Raw genomic sequence first — 14,511 nt, 5'->3', positions numbered from 1 at the left:
GCCCCATAAAGACAAATACTTTCCTAAAGCAATCGCCAGAGCAAATTCCCCAAGCAATTCTTTCCTTTGTAAGCGTTAAATGATATGTTTTAATCAAATTTGAGTTGTACTGTATGGGTGTTGCCATCATAAAATCTGCCAGGGGAAACTGTTCATTTTTGTGTGGTAGAAATAAGATAATTAGCATGATGCAATGCCATTTGTATGATACAAAGCAGCACCATTGTGATGGCTTATTTTCGTTTCCAGGGGAATTTTGGCAGAATTTCAGCCGATACGCTGTATGGCTTTTTGAATTTGGCACCAGTCTGCTCCGCACACCTTCACAGTCATGCCTGCATGGTTTTTTTTTTATTTTAGAGCATAGTCTAGTGCAGATTTCTATTCAAGATTTCTAGTCTTCCTTTATTTACAATTTATTGTCTTTGTGTTATTCCCTAAAGTATTGTTAGAATACAACAAGTAAGCTGTAAAAGGTTATTCAGTTTCTTTTCGTTATGAAATTAATTTTATTGGACAGTTAGAATACATGCAACACATTATTTAAGTTGTAGGGGGTGGTACATTTAGATTATTTTATGCACACTGATATTAAGAAGTTAGTCTCTTTACTAGTAGATCTGACATCCTTAGGTCCCAACATGCACCAAAACCTGAACAAAAACTCACCTTCACTGAGAGTGCTAAAGAAATATTATGACTAAAAGCAAGTGCTGTATATATTGTAGCTGCTCCAGAGGCTAAGCATTGTTGGAGAGGCATGAAGCAATAGCATAGAAATCCTTCCCTTAAATATATTTACATCTCATTAAGTGTGTTAATTGTACACTTTTATATTTGGGGATTTTTTTTATTTATTAATTGGGTCAGTTAGACACCATATCCCTTTTACAACAATGAGAATAAGCCCATATGATGAATATGTTAAAACAGCAGACCATATGAGACTCGTCTTACGTATACAGAAACCATCACAACAGAATCGTATTTAAAATCTTTGTTAAATATAGCTAAATTCACTGAGTCAATGTTTGTGTTTGTCACACAAACAAGAAAAAAAATCATATTCCACAAACAAAATACTGGCACGCACCAAAGCTGACTCAGAATGTCAAGGCCGAGTTCGAGTATGGCCCAAGGTCCTTTGCTGGATGTCATCCCCTCTCTTTGCCCTGCTTTTTTCTGTCTCTACTGTCCTATAAAATAAAGCAAAATACCACAAAAATATGTATTTATATATAAATATGGATGCATACTCAGACTGTGAGCTATATAGCCTATATTTATCTTCTTCCTTTCATTTGCCCTCTATTAGTTTTCACTCCTATTGGCACAACACTTAATTTTCTCTGTTCTTCTATGACTGAGTGATAGACGTTGTGCCATTCTTTGTAAGGCTTGAATAAAAGTCTTAACTGTGTTATTGTCAATATCCTGTTTGTGCTAAGTCAGTGGTTGAGCCGGTGAGCCCTGTATACAGTCCATAAAATCCATTAGGTGATTCTGCTGTGAGCCAAAACAACAGGAACTCATTAAAAGCTGAGTGTTACTCCTCGTATCCCATAGCCTCCCATAGCTAAAGCAAGCTACTGTAGAAGGGGCTGCAACAGCTATTCGGAAAACATATTTCCTCTTGTTACTTACATTTAAGTTTAGTGGACTGTTTTGATTTAGTGGACAATTGCCAGTGTCTTGGAACACACACGTAGTGCTTGTCAGCCTTACATTTGAACATGTTTTAAACAAGAAAATAATGTAATAGCAGTGGCCTATGCTCATGTGCTCTTAAGAGAGAGGATCTCTTCCTGCATATTTGAAGGGTTACAAACTTTGTTGTTTGGTTAGAATTTAAAAAAATAATACACAATGTTCTCTATCTCTCACATGTGCAGATTAAATCGTCATGCCGACAAGCTGTCATCTGCCAGGATCTTCTCCTCTTCACTCAGACATCATCTCATCCCTCACCTGATTTGATAAAAACAAAGCCATTTGTCTTTGCTTCTGATTTTTTACATTTTGGATGTTTTCAAGATTTCCATCATGGTGCGTAAACTGAGCTCATGAGATATTGTCTGGCTTTGTAAAGCTGAAGTGGCAATCATCCAGAATTCCTAAAAGTGCAGTGACATTCATGAGTCTCATTCTGTTCTTCAATCTTCCTCATTGCTAGAGGTGGTTCTTCAGCATTGGATGAGTCATACTACCACCAGAAAAAATTTACCCTTTTAAAAGGTAAAAGCTATTGGGGAGATGGCTGCTGCAAGGGAATTGGGACAGAAAACACGGAACCTATATAGACAAAAAAAAAAAGGGTGCGGTGAAGTTCAAGCAGCAGCTGCACCGTTTTAAAAAAGCCGTCATTGATTTAGAAACAAACCCAAAGGAACAATTAGCCACAATTAATAAATTTTCCCAGTAAAAGGCCTAAAAAAATGAATGTTGCTCATCTGTGTGTGTGCATATTAGTCCCTATGCTACTCTCCCTGACCACAAACATCAATTGTGTTTTATAAAGCAAGCAGTAGGCTCAAACCTCCAACTCAGCCCAGCCATGTTTGAGGTCTATGACTGCATGCACACATCCCCAACGGCTCTTGTTGAGCGGAGGGCAATATTGGACCAAACCCCAGATTGTGGTGATTATTACTGCTGACCACACATGTATAGCTGCACACATGCAGGCTATAAAATATTTAACTCTAGACCTACATCCTCTCTCTTTCTGTCTTGTTTGCTCTCAACATGGAATCAATTTTGCAAGAGCCGAGACTCTTGTTTGTTAGTTGGGCAGAAGCATCACCAGAGGGTTTTTCCCTGTTCTGTTTTAGGTCTTTCAGTTTTGTCATACTGGGAGGGAGATTATACAACTTGGGTTTTGCACCACTGACATTAATATACTCATAAGTCATTGCAAAATCATAGCTGCTCTTTATTTTGGAGATGAAAAGACATTCCTTCCCATCTCTTTGTCTGTGTAGATTAAAGCATTCAATCTAAGCATCCAAACAAGAGAAAAACTTTGACTCATTTGCGCTCATGTTGTTGCTGGATGGACAATGGCTGCTTTAAACCATGGCGAAGGGAAATCATTTTTCATCACTTAACTGTGCCTCTTCAGTGTGTAATCAAATCAGTTTTTTTGTTTGTTTTTTCACCCTATCTACTGTGTTGGGCCTTGCTGTTTTGTACATGATTTTTTATTATGCACTCCAGACTGTACATGTTGATCCAGGTGACATTGAAAAATATGTATGCCTTCACCAAACATGATGAAATATTTCATATTTTGATTGTAATGCTTGCAGACTTGTTACATCTTGTTTGTTTACCTGGCCATGTACAGTACAGTACAGTACCACCATGCTCAGCCTCCAGGTTATATGGTCCTGATTACAGTGTAGCCTTTCTTTTAGTGGACTGAGGAGCTTCCAGGAGCAATGGGAATGTTAAACTGTCGACATTGCTGATACGAGAAAACCTCCATATATCAGCAGGTCTTATACAACAAAAGTGGACTTTCTCCTGCCCAGTGGAACTTTTTAATTTAACCAATGTGAAGCCAGTAATGACGTACAGTATAATAAAGATTATGAAAATGCACTTAAAAACTAAAACTAGGAATCTGTTGGTGGCCTTGTTTGCCAGAGTTGAGAAGACTAGATGATGTCATGCTGTTGGACTTGGGGGGATACCACCAAAGAGAAAGAAATAAAATTGGGGAGGGGATTCACTTGTAATGTTCAACCCGCCTTGCTGCTTTATGAGGGCTGTAATTAAGGATTGGCTTGCCGTGTTGTGGTCCTGCTGCCACAAAGGGCCTCATGTATCTGACAGAGACACAGATCAATGCCATAGACTCTGAGAATCATGTTCTGTCATTTATCAGAGGACAGCAGCTTAACTTGTTTTTCACCCTACCTCTTCTTTGGAAACCGACTTTTAAGCCCTCTTTGAATCCTGAAAATCATAAAATGAGTAGCCTATTGTATCCCAGGTTTGTCTTTAAGTGTTGTTGGAACACTGCGCTATATGTATATCACCAGATCTCCCAGAGCCTTACTCTGTGTCAGCACTTTGTCAAGTCAGCTCTGTCTCTCATTAAGTGCTTAGCGCATCAGATGATGTAAGTGCTGGCATCGAACGTATCATAACTTATCTAGTGCAAACCAAACTTACAGGAGGTGGAATTAGGGCTGACAGATTTTATTTCTCACCTGTGCTTGAAGCTCACGTGCACACCATTGGTCCATTGGCTTAACGGATCATCTGGCCACTTGTGTCCCATCAAAGGAATAAATCGGAGGATTAGGCATGCTGCCATTACAGGACTTGGCAAACTGAGTCTGCCTAACAGGTTTCTTTCCAAATCATACACTTGGCCAGGAAGACATAGGGGCAAAATAGGCCAAAGCGGCCCCTATAAGCGATCCAATCTGCCTTTTTAGAATTTATATTCTTTCATATGCTTTGGAATATGATCATCTTTATTTTTGTATAATACCAATATCGTGTGCTCTTGAACTATCCAAAGTGGCTGATTTATTGTTCCTTAACTGCTGCTGTAAGTATGCTGCTGTCAGGCTCTTTGCCAACAGACTAGTGTGCATACAAGCTCCTATAGATTTACTGATAGTTATACAAAAATGTCCTGAACCACTACTGACAGTCTATCGTCCTGCATTCACTAAACAGACTGCACTGTATGCCCCAAGCTTTCATCTACACTTGCTGTGGTTTCTTGTGTTTTTCTAAAGCTCATAAAATAATAATTGCTCTTTTTTTCCAGCAGATATGGCTCAGATATTTCCAGCAATAGCTAAAAATTATATAAAGAGTTAATTGAAGGGTCTCTCGTCTAATGTGACTTTCTCTCTTTTCTGTTCCCTTCGCTAACTAGCGTCAGGCTGTCTGGGAGGCTGATCTGAAGGCTGTGAGAGGTGGGAGCTCTGTCGGGCAGACGGGCCTGCTACTGGGTGACTCCCTCTTTTCTAAAGAGCTGGAGAACATGGGCAAACAGCTCGCTGGTAGGAATGCCTCTGTGGTGTGCATGTATGTGCGCTGTATGCTTATTGCTGTATGCTTTGTGCATATATAAGTTTGACTATGTATTTATTAGTGGCTTTGATGGCTAAGTCAGATCAAATACTTTTCTTGGAATACAAAACATACACTGTGCAAACATTTACACACACACACACACACACACACACACACTATGAACTACAGAGACTTATGAAATAGAAAGGGGTTTAGAGAGCACTTACAGGGAGTGGGAGGGGGAGAGTCCAGCTAAAGAATGCACTGCTTTTGACCAGAGGATTTTCTTGGTTAATTAAAAACTGTTCTTGGTGTTAAAATGTGTCAAGACTAAATAAAAAAAAACTAATTAAAATAATTTCCACATGCCAGGAATTCATCTCAACTCCAGCTTTGACAGTTCGACTCTCACTCTGCTGAGTCATTGTGCCGAGACAGACTTTTGTTTGACAATATGGAATTTGTGTGGCATTTTGGAAGTCCTTTATTTCTAATGTAGTTCAAGGCTCATCTTTGATATATGTGACGTCTGGGTGACTCGGAGACTGCTTTTGTTGTCACAATGATCAAGCGTGTATGCACTTATGAATCAGATGAAAGCCTGGAGTGGAGGCCAGAGGGAATGTCGCCATTTACCATCATGTGTCACCCACTTGTTTGTTTATGCATGTCCTCCCACTCTGTTTGACAGCGTCACTTGTGTGTAAAGACCTCGTACACGGCTTCACATACCAGACTCATACGAAGCATATTGGTCCTACTTAGTGAACCTATTACTGTCACCCAACAGCTGCTCCAATTTTTTCAGCTCATCTGCACATCAGCGCTGAATACACTGGTCCCCTCAGTGCCTTCAGAAGAAAACAGCATGCTGGTACTTAGAAGGCACTATAAGAGGACTATTTGTGTTAACAACACACTCAGTTTTGCCCCAGAGGTCCTCAGATGGCATTAATTTCTAGTTGTTTTACACTGAGTTACTGAATATTCAGGCCAAGGGCTCCCACCAGAAGGTTCACTGAAGCTGTTCAACAAGCTAATTTCAAACAAACTCTTTCAAGCCTTTATTAGCTGCTAATACTTTCCATGTTGGGAGCCAGAGCCTTACTTTTCATCTTATATTGTTACCCCAATTATGTGTTTGTAAAATCACCCTTTGTCTGTCTTTTGTGATAATCTTTTTTTCATAATATACACTCAACACTACATTCTCATTTTAATCTAGGGATGTTTTTTATTTTCATATAATTTAACTAAAATATTTTAACTGTTTTTACCATTTTACAAAACATGCGGAACGGCTCATAAAATATATTCAAGACTTCGAAAAGTTCTCTGTTTTAGAGCCAGAAAAGGCTAATAATCTTTATAAGGTTTCAATGACAACTTTCAGTTTTTACTTTTGATACTTAAAGCTACAGATACATTTTTGGAATGTACTCAAAAAATATTGAGGTTCGATAACCAATCTTTGTTACATTAGGAATGTGTACGACTGCCCTTATTTGTACTGGATTTATCGATCCAAGGAACGGCTAGTGTTTTAATTTGTTCAAGCAGAAGCATATTGTATTGTTGTAAGCTTGCAGATGAAATACAGGCAATGTGATTAGCGCTTTAGTTTATTTTCAGAGGAGGGAACTAATAAAGTTAGCATGAGTTCTGAATGGGTGTATAGCGTGCTGTGGCCCTGGACTCTCACCACGTGGAACTGCTGGTTGATCAAAGACTTTAATAGATTAGATCTGTTTCTATTTCTTCTTGTCTCCTTCTCACTGTCTTTCTTTGTCTCATTTTCAGCCCGTCTTTCTTTTTCCAGTTCTTATTACTGAAAGACTGGATCAAAACTTATCAAAGGTTCATGCCATATGGATTTTGATGCTATCTCTTTGATGTCTAGGAGATGTCATTTTGTATCAGTGTCTGTGAGATGGCTTATAGTATTTCTGTGTTAAACACAGTCAAGTGCATAGAATTTCAAAATAAAACTACTTGTGATTATTAATGCCAGGAAGTAAGGGGGAGCAACTGGTTTACAATAAAATCATGAGGGGAGCAACCACTTACGGAAGGGAGAAATACTTTCACAGCAAAAACATGTGGTGTTTATCATTATACTGGTAAATAACTTGAAATGAAATATCTACTTTATGGGAAAAGGTTACTGATGAATATGTCCTGTTTACGATATAATGATAACATCAGTCGTGATGTGGGTGGTTAAGCGCTTTAACTCGGAAATCATCTTAGGTAGAACTTTCAGTTTACAGCAATTTTTCTTCTGTATATAGTATTTTACTGCCATCCAACAGGTCTTATGGTCACCACCTAGCAGCTGTTCACACAGACTATCAACCTAATATCAACCTAAAATCTTTGTTCTTTGTAACACACAACAGTCCTGCCATTGCCACAAGCTGATGTCATGATATGCCCTGAACACCCCACAAAGTTAATTATTTTCCGTCTTTCAGTGAGAGCGAGGCCAAGCTGTAACCTGTATCTTTAGTTTTCCTTCTTATTATTTAGAGAAGTAACATATGTAGAGTATGCTCGGGTTAAAGCAACACAGACACAGTGTCATGCAGTACACATGCTGACTGTTGAGCGCATGGGCAAGGCACTAAGCAGTTTGTGCTCTGCATTGCATCTCACTGTAAAGGTTGACCTCCGTACAATCAGAGCTGATTAAGCACAGACACAGCAATCTAATTATGCATGTCAGAGAATTAAATGTATTAAATCCCTCAAGGATTGTATACAAAACAGTCTGGAACTGATTTCAAACCAAGTAAGTAATGTCCCAAAGCTGAATTTGAAGTATTATTGCAAATGTTTTCTGCTTTGCATACTAAATGGATATTTGTCTGTGAATTGCAGCATATGCTTCACATTTTTGCGTGGAAAATTTTTGTTTGTGTAGGAGGAAAGCACTATTTTCTCAAAAACAAGGAAGTCAAGGTTTGTGAAATACTTGTCATGCTTCCTTTTGTTATTTATTTAACGTCACACATACACAGTTTTCCAGATATACTTGCTTCTAGTGAGTCATTCCTGAAATTATCCCTCTCAAATGATAACTCCCAGACTGGTTTGTTGAATCCCAATTGCCAAGGTCTTGAACAAAAGCATAAAACACGGAAAAAATGACCCAGATGTTGATCGCAGAAGTTGGCAGCGTCACTTCTTTCACAAACAGAAATGTTTTTGAGACTACCAGTGAGGCAAACAAATGTGTTTTTGTCAGGAACAGGAACATTTTTTACCAGGCTGTGCTTACTGTATATCAACTTGGAACCTGTTCTGACAGAGGAAGCTGGATTTACCACAATTTACAGGGCCTATAAATATTGTCATCATTGCCCAGAAGAAGGATTAAACCCAGCGGTCTCGCCCACTTTAATGCTCAGTAAAGTTTGTGAATCATCAGTCTTGTAGGACATATACTAACCTCACAGCACAGCCTCTGAATATGTAATAAAAATAAGTCTGATCCTGGAATTTCTTAGTCCATTTCCCAAAATTATCTGGGATTTGTGTTTCAGTTGTAAAAACGGTGTAAACATTCTCATTTAAATGTGTTGGGGAAGAAACAGGATTTAAACAAGGAAACTATACCAACTCACTCCCTCAGTACCTGTAACAGTTGAGTCTAAAATCTGGATGTTTACTTGGATTATCTCCCCCTTTTTCTCTCCAGAGGTTGAGAAGGACCTGGCCAAGCTGGCAGAAGTAGGGAAGATGACCACTCGAAGCTCCAATAATCCGCACAGTAGTCTGCTCCACACCCCTCTGCGCCACAGAACGCTACCCGACACACTTCCTCTCACCAGCCTGGTCTCCAGACCCCAGTCTCCAGCTGGCAGCCTCTCAGGCAAGCCCTGTGGTGTGGGCCTCCCTCTGCTCAGCCCCAAGCCCACCTCCCTGGTCATGGGTCGGACTCAATCTCCCAGCAACCCAGGGAGCAGGACTCAAACCCCAAGAACGCCCAGCAGGCCCCTGACCCCGAATAGTTTACTTACACGCTCCACCTTTAACCCTGGATCTCATAAAGAGGTGACCTTCAGGAGGTCGCGGAGCCGCCCCGTGACACCCACAAGTCAGCCCATACATCCCCGACCGCTGCTCACCCCTCCTGGACTAAGCACTACAGACAGCCTTGGTGCCAGCCTACGGGCCTATCTGTCTGAGGTAAGACTCAAAACTGAGAAATATACCCTTATCATCAAAAACACTTTTGTTGCTCGTTCAGAGCTCATATCAGCAATATTGCATGACAGGGTGTCCTAATATATGAAAATAGTTATTGTGGGGGAGCGGATGTTTAATTTTGGCAGCATTGCCTTCACAAGGTCAAATTTTTGGACACATAGAAAACTATGATCGCATTTATACCAAAAGAAGCGATTAAAAAAGAAATGATTAAGATTAATGCTCCAACTAAAATTTTAAGGAATTAAAAATTTTTGTGAAATAGACATATACGCTTTCTTACTGTCTATTAAATATAAAGCCATAACCAGAAGAGGGATAGCTTAACGTATAGCGCAAAGGTAAGGAAGGTAAAAAAATCTGCCTATCAGGACCTCTGATGCTCACTAATCAACACAATAGGCAGTAAAAGAAAAGAAAAAGAGACTAGGGCTTTCCACTTGATTTATAGCCTGTATATATATTGATAGCCTGTATGCTAAGCTAACTGTCTCCTGGCTGTCGCTTCATATTTAATGAACAGACATGTAGAGTGAATATTCATGTTGATGGTGTGACCTCCAATTCTCCATATTACCTTTCAAGATTTATGGACTGTAGCAATGGAACAGATCATCAAGTACACACGCAGTGTGTAAAACATAGCGTAAAATTGTCATAAAGTTTGGGTCATGGACTTGAAAATCGCTCCAACTTTATTGTAATGTTTTAGTATGGTGTGCATGAACTTGTGTGCTGAGTGTCAAATAGGCTCAATGCCCAAGTAAAGCTGGCTGTAGAACATGAGAGCCTTTTACTCAGACATATTATGACTGAGAGCACCAGAACACACAACATCACACATGTGCATACCCCTCACACACACACACACACACACACACACACACACACACACACACACACACACACAAACTTCGTGTGGGGTTTAGTGGAGAGTCATGGAGGTCTGTACAGTAGTATGTCATTTCATTGTGGAAAAATGAGTCTGGCATAAAAGGAGAACGTTCAATGGGATTTCTTTCTTATATTGCTTTCATGATTTACTTAACAGCGACGCTGTTCAATATGAGACCTTTTTGAAGGCTTTATTAATGGTGGGCAAGAATTTTGCAGTCCCTCTGTATACTCTTTGACAGTTATGCTAGTTGACACCTGGTGAGATTATCCAACACTAGTGCACTCAGTCTGATTTTATTGAGGCCACCTGGTCCCACGTAGAAGGACTAAAGCCGCTGAAGGAGAACTGTTCAGAGAGTTAAAGAATCCTGAACCTTTTTAAATGCTGGATGTACAGAAATGAAAAAGTATATGTACTTAGTGTTTTCTTGACTAGGATAGTACTTCTGCAGTCATTTAAATGATTGGAGCCCCATCATTTCAGCACTGAGAAATAAGAAGACAAAAAAGCATTTTTTGTGTATGAGAGGATTTAAAAAACATTTCTTATGTGTGTGTCAGTTTTCGACATCTAGCTGGATTTCCACAGAGTTAGCATCCTCTCGTTGAAAGTTTAATTGGTAAATTTGTACATTTCAGCCCTGTTGCTCCTTTTCATGGGGTCATTAAAAAGGATTAAGAAAAAACTGCTGAATGAGATCTTGCAGCTGTATTGAATGGATATTTCTGTACATATATTTTCCTTTCATTCACTACAAGACTTTAAAGAAGACATGTACATTATGTACAATAGATAGACGAACAGATGGGTAAATTAGCACACTCACCTTGTTTTCCATCTCCATCTTAACACAGTCTTTTGTATGTTCTTCCATATCAGGATGAGTTCTACCAGCAGTTACAGGCCATCAGACAGCCATGGCATATTCCCAGTGACACAGACAGTGACATCCTGGAGCCTCCTGAGCAGGATAAGAGTAAGTGACCTACCTTGCTTTTCCTTCCTTCTGTCTTTTTTCTTTCTTGTTTAAACTTTACGTTTGATTGTTTATCATCTCCTCATTCAGGTTCTCTTTACTAGGGAGCGCAAACATTTACAGTTCTGTTGCTGTGGGTTCCTCAAAACCTCCCAGTTGAGTCCACAAATCAGACAAATTGCCCCTCTAATGTTTTTACCTTCCCGCTGTTTTTTTTTCTTAGTAAGACGTGAGGCTCATTTCATTACTGTAATGTCACTTTACAACAGTGAGTAACTAAGTGGCTATAGATTTATTAAAACTTGAAGATTAATGTGTAAGTATTCCTTGTAAAATGTTGAGATGGAGCACAAGGGCTGACTCAAGAAAATTTCCACATCTCACACTTCACTTGGGTGAAGTCCTGGGGGGGTTTCATCAGTGGGAAACGCTGTCATGTAAAATTTTCTTTCCTGGCATCGGGTAAGAGATATATCTCTATCAAGATCCAGTCGATAGACATGAACGGTTCTTGCTTGAAAGTCATAAATCCAGTCATAGTAGAGGTCTGGCTGGGATACAGTACAGAATATTACTTTGGCTTTGAACAAGACAGAATTAGATCATACCTCCTTGCATGTTCTGGTCCATAAATCACATGAATGTATGTGGCAATATGGTCTGATTGTCAGAAGCTTGTAGTTCTCAATCCACTGAGGTCCACTAACAAACTATCAAATGTATGCTCGCTTAGTGATCTCTTGGTTAACATATGGTGTTACCTCTCTGATCCTCTGAGATGTTAATATGGATTTATATTGTAGCTGGACTAAATGAAAACAAACTTATGTAAACATTACATATTTCTGCAGGACAGGTAGTTTTACAGCCTGCTGTGTGGGGTATGGAGATGTTAGACAGAACAAACAACACACTAAGAATTTAGGTGTGATTTAAGTCTTACCAGCAGGGAGAATTAAAGTGTAACATGTTTTTTTTTCCTCCCCTGGGAGCAGGGATGTTTTTTAATAGGTTATGATTATTATAAAAGGTTAATCCTCTGGGGAACATCAATGGCTCAGTGCAAGTTATGGCAATTCACCCATACTGTCACAAAAAGTCACAAAGAGACCAGAAACATAACAACTAAACCTCTTGAGACAATGCCACATGCCAATCCACATTTTATCCTATTGAAATCTAACCAGTGGTTTTTGAGATAGCTTTTTGGACAAGAGAATTCTGACCCATCACCCTGATTTAATGGTAATCTGACTCATAGTTGTCGATATCTTTCTCTGAACCAACATGTTGGATAGACTGACATATCAATTGTCTAAGCAGCAGATTAAAAGACTTCCTGTAGTTGTACTATGTAGATCCCATCACTACTAGGGCAAAAAGGCCAAATCTGAATTTAATTTATTCCAAAAATTATATATGCCATGAATTCCAAAATGTTCTCAAATTAACTTTAGCCTTGTTTTCTCAGTAAACAAAGCGTCAGCAACAGCTACTCAAACTGAAAATCAAGTGCATGTGGGACTCAAAAAGACAGCTTTCATTGACGTTATGACACAAAAATTCCAGTCAAACAAAAGATCAAGCAGGCAAATGGATGTCACATGGAAATATAACCCTCCTGACAAGTTCCTCTAGAGGGTCATTGTTTTGCCAAATGTGTATCTTGCAAAATAAATGGATACATTTTCCTAATAGCCCCTTGGGGCCTGCTCTAAGCCTTGGCAATGGTAATGGCATGTTGAGAAAGGATATTAGCCGCACATTGAATTAGAGGTGGCTCAGACACAGGGAGAGAGAAAGACTGACAGAGAAAAAGAGACCCAGCAGCCACAAGACGTGACAAAGCACTTTCTGGCGTGAGAGAGGGCCCACAGGACTGTTCACTGAAATCTGGTTTGTATGTTTTTGTGTGCGTGCATAAGTGTGTGTATTAAACATGTGAGTGATTGTATTAGTCAGGGTAAGACATTCAAATTGTTTTCAGAGAGCATTTTTGCCCCCTTAATCTGATTTTAATCTTTTCAGAGGTAATTCTTTGACCTATTAAATAATACAGTTGAATTGCATACTGGCAACTGAATACTCAAATTTCTTTTTTATTATAATCTACAAGCAGAGTAGCAATCAGATAAATCTTCTACTGCCTACTTACTTAGACTTTTTATTTTATTTTCAAATGTGCTTGTGTGGACATGTTTGTCCATAAAGTGGTTTGCTCTGGGTGTTTGAGTCCGTCCACGTACCTGTATGCACATGTGTGGCCAGGAATATCGTGCTTCCCTAATTAGCACAGTGACACCCTCTTCCCAGTATCACGCAGATCTGTCTGAGCCGGCGCCAAGTGTATGGTGAGAGCTAAATAATGGGGGGGAAAAATCCATAGCTATTTCCTGTTATTCTATAAACTTCCACAATGGGACAACCACACATACCACAATGGAGATGAAAGAAGTGTGTCCTTTTACTCCTAACCCCTTCGTTCCTTATGGCTGTGTCTACCCCACTCTGCGTATTAATGAATTCAGCACAAACATGTACAGTGCGAGTAAATCAGTATGTTACATTATACACCTGTGAACATTGCCAATAAGATTCAGTATATGCAGTGTTTAAAGATGTGTTATCAATCTGCTGATAATAACCAATAATAACAATCACTAATTCAGAAGTATCACCTGGTGTTGACCATTTGAGTGTATTCACAGACACAGTACTATGAAAAACTATGGAAAATGTTAGGTTTTGGATTAGCTTCAGTTAAATATGATGAAAATCCAAACTGTGTGCAGCTGACTTACAAGAGCTTAATAAATCTCTTACTCTCATGCTAAGAGTTATATGACAGACTTGACACAACTCTCATTCAGTCCGTTAAAAACGAAGCAACAGTTTAGCGTAACGTAAAGACTGGAAACATCTAGCCTAGCTCTTTCCAAAGGTAATAGAATCCTCTAAAGCTTTCTATTCAACAATTTATACATTGTTTGTTGTTTTTGTACAAAAACTGAAGCGTAAAAATCGCAGTTTCTACCCTCTCTCCAGAGCTAAGCTTACAGGCTGCTGGCAGTAACCTCACATTTAATGGAAAGATCTAGTATGAGAGTGGCATCTCCTCTCTTCTCGTGTAACTCATAGCAAGACAGCGAATAAGCCTATTTCATCATACTGCCCTACATGACACATTTTCTGTCCTTATTTTTTCACAGGTGGTGCACGAGATGCCAATAAGAGATCTGTGTTTTCAGGTGAGAATCTCAACAGTTAAAGGCTTCACAGCCTAAAACCCAGAAAGACAGACTTACCTCAGAATGTGCTGTATCATTTGGGTCACCAGAAACCAATGTTGCTATTGTAAGGAGCTGCCTTAAGTTTAGAGAGCCTC

General features: G+C 39.3%; 1 protein-coding gene across 1 annotated transcript in view; it reads left to right on the top strand.

The window, feature by feature from the left end:
- cunh8orf34 (chromosome unknown C8orf34 homolog) overlaps positions 1-14,511 on the top strand; it is a 58,638-nt gene that overhangs the window by 40,605 nt on the left and 3,522 nt on the right. Inside the window, exons 11-14 of the mRNA XM_051411170.1 lie at positions 4,901-5,027; positions 8,741-9,231; positions 11,030-11,126; positions 14,336-14,374. Of these exons, the coding sequence (XP_051267130.1) occupies positions 4,901-5,027; positions 8,741-9,231; positions 11,030-11,126; positions 14,336-14,374 (754 nt within the window). The remainder of the gene's footprint in view (positions 1-4,900; positions 5,028-8,740; positions 9,232-11,029; positions 11,127-14,335; positions 14,375-14,511) is intronic.

This window comes from Dicentrarchus labrax, unplaced genomic scaffold (genome assembly GCF_905237075.1).
Source record: "Dicentrarchus labrax unplaced genomic scaffold, dlabrax2021, whole genome shotgun sequence".
In the NCBI taxonomy this organism is placed as follows: Eukaryota; Metazoa; Chordata; class Actinopteri; family Moronidae; genus Dicentrarchus; species Dicentrarchus labrax.
This window is presented reverse-complemented; position numbering and strand designations above follow the sequence as displayed.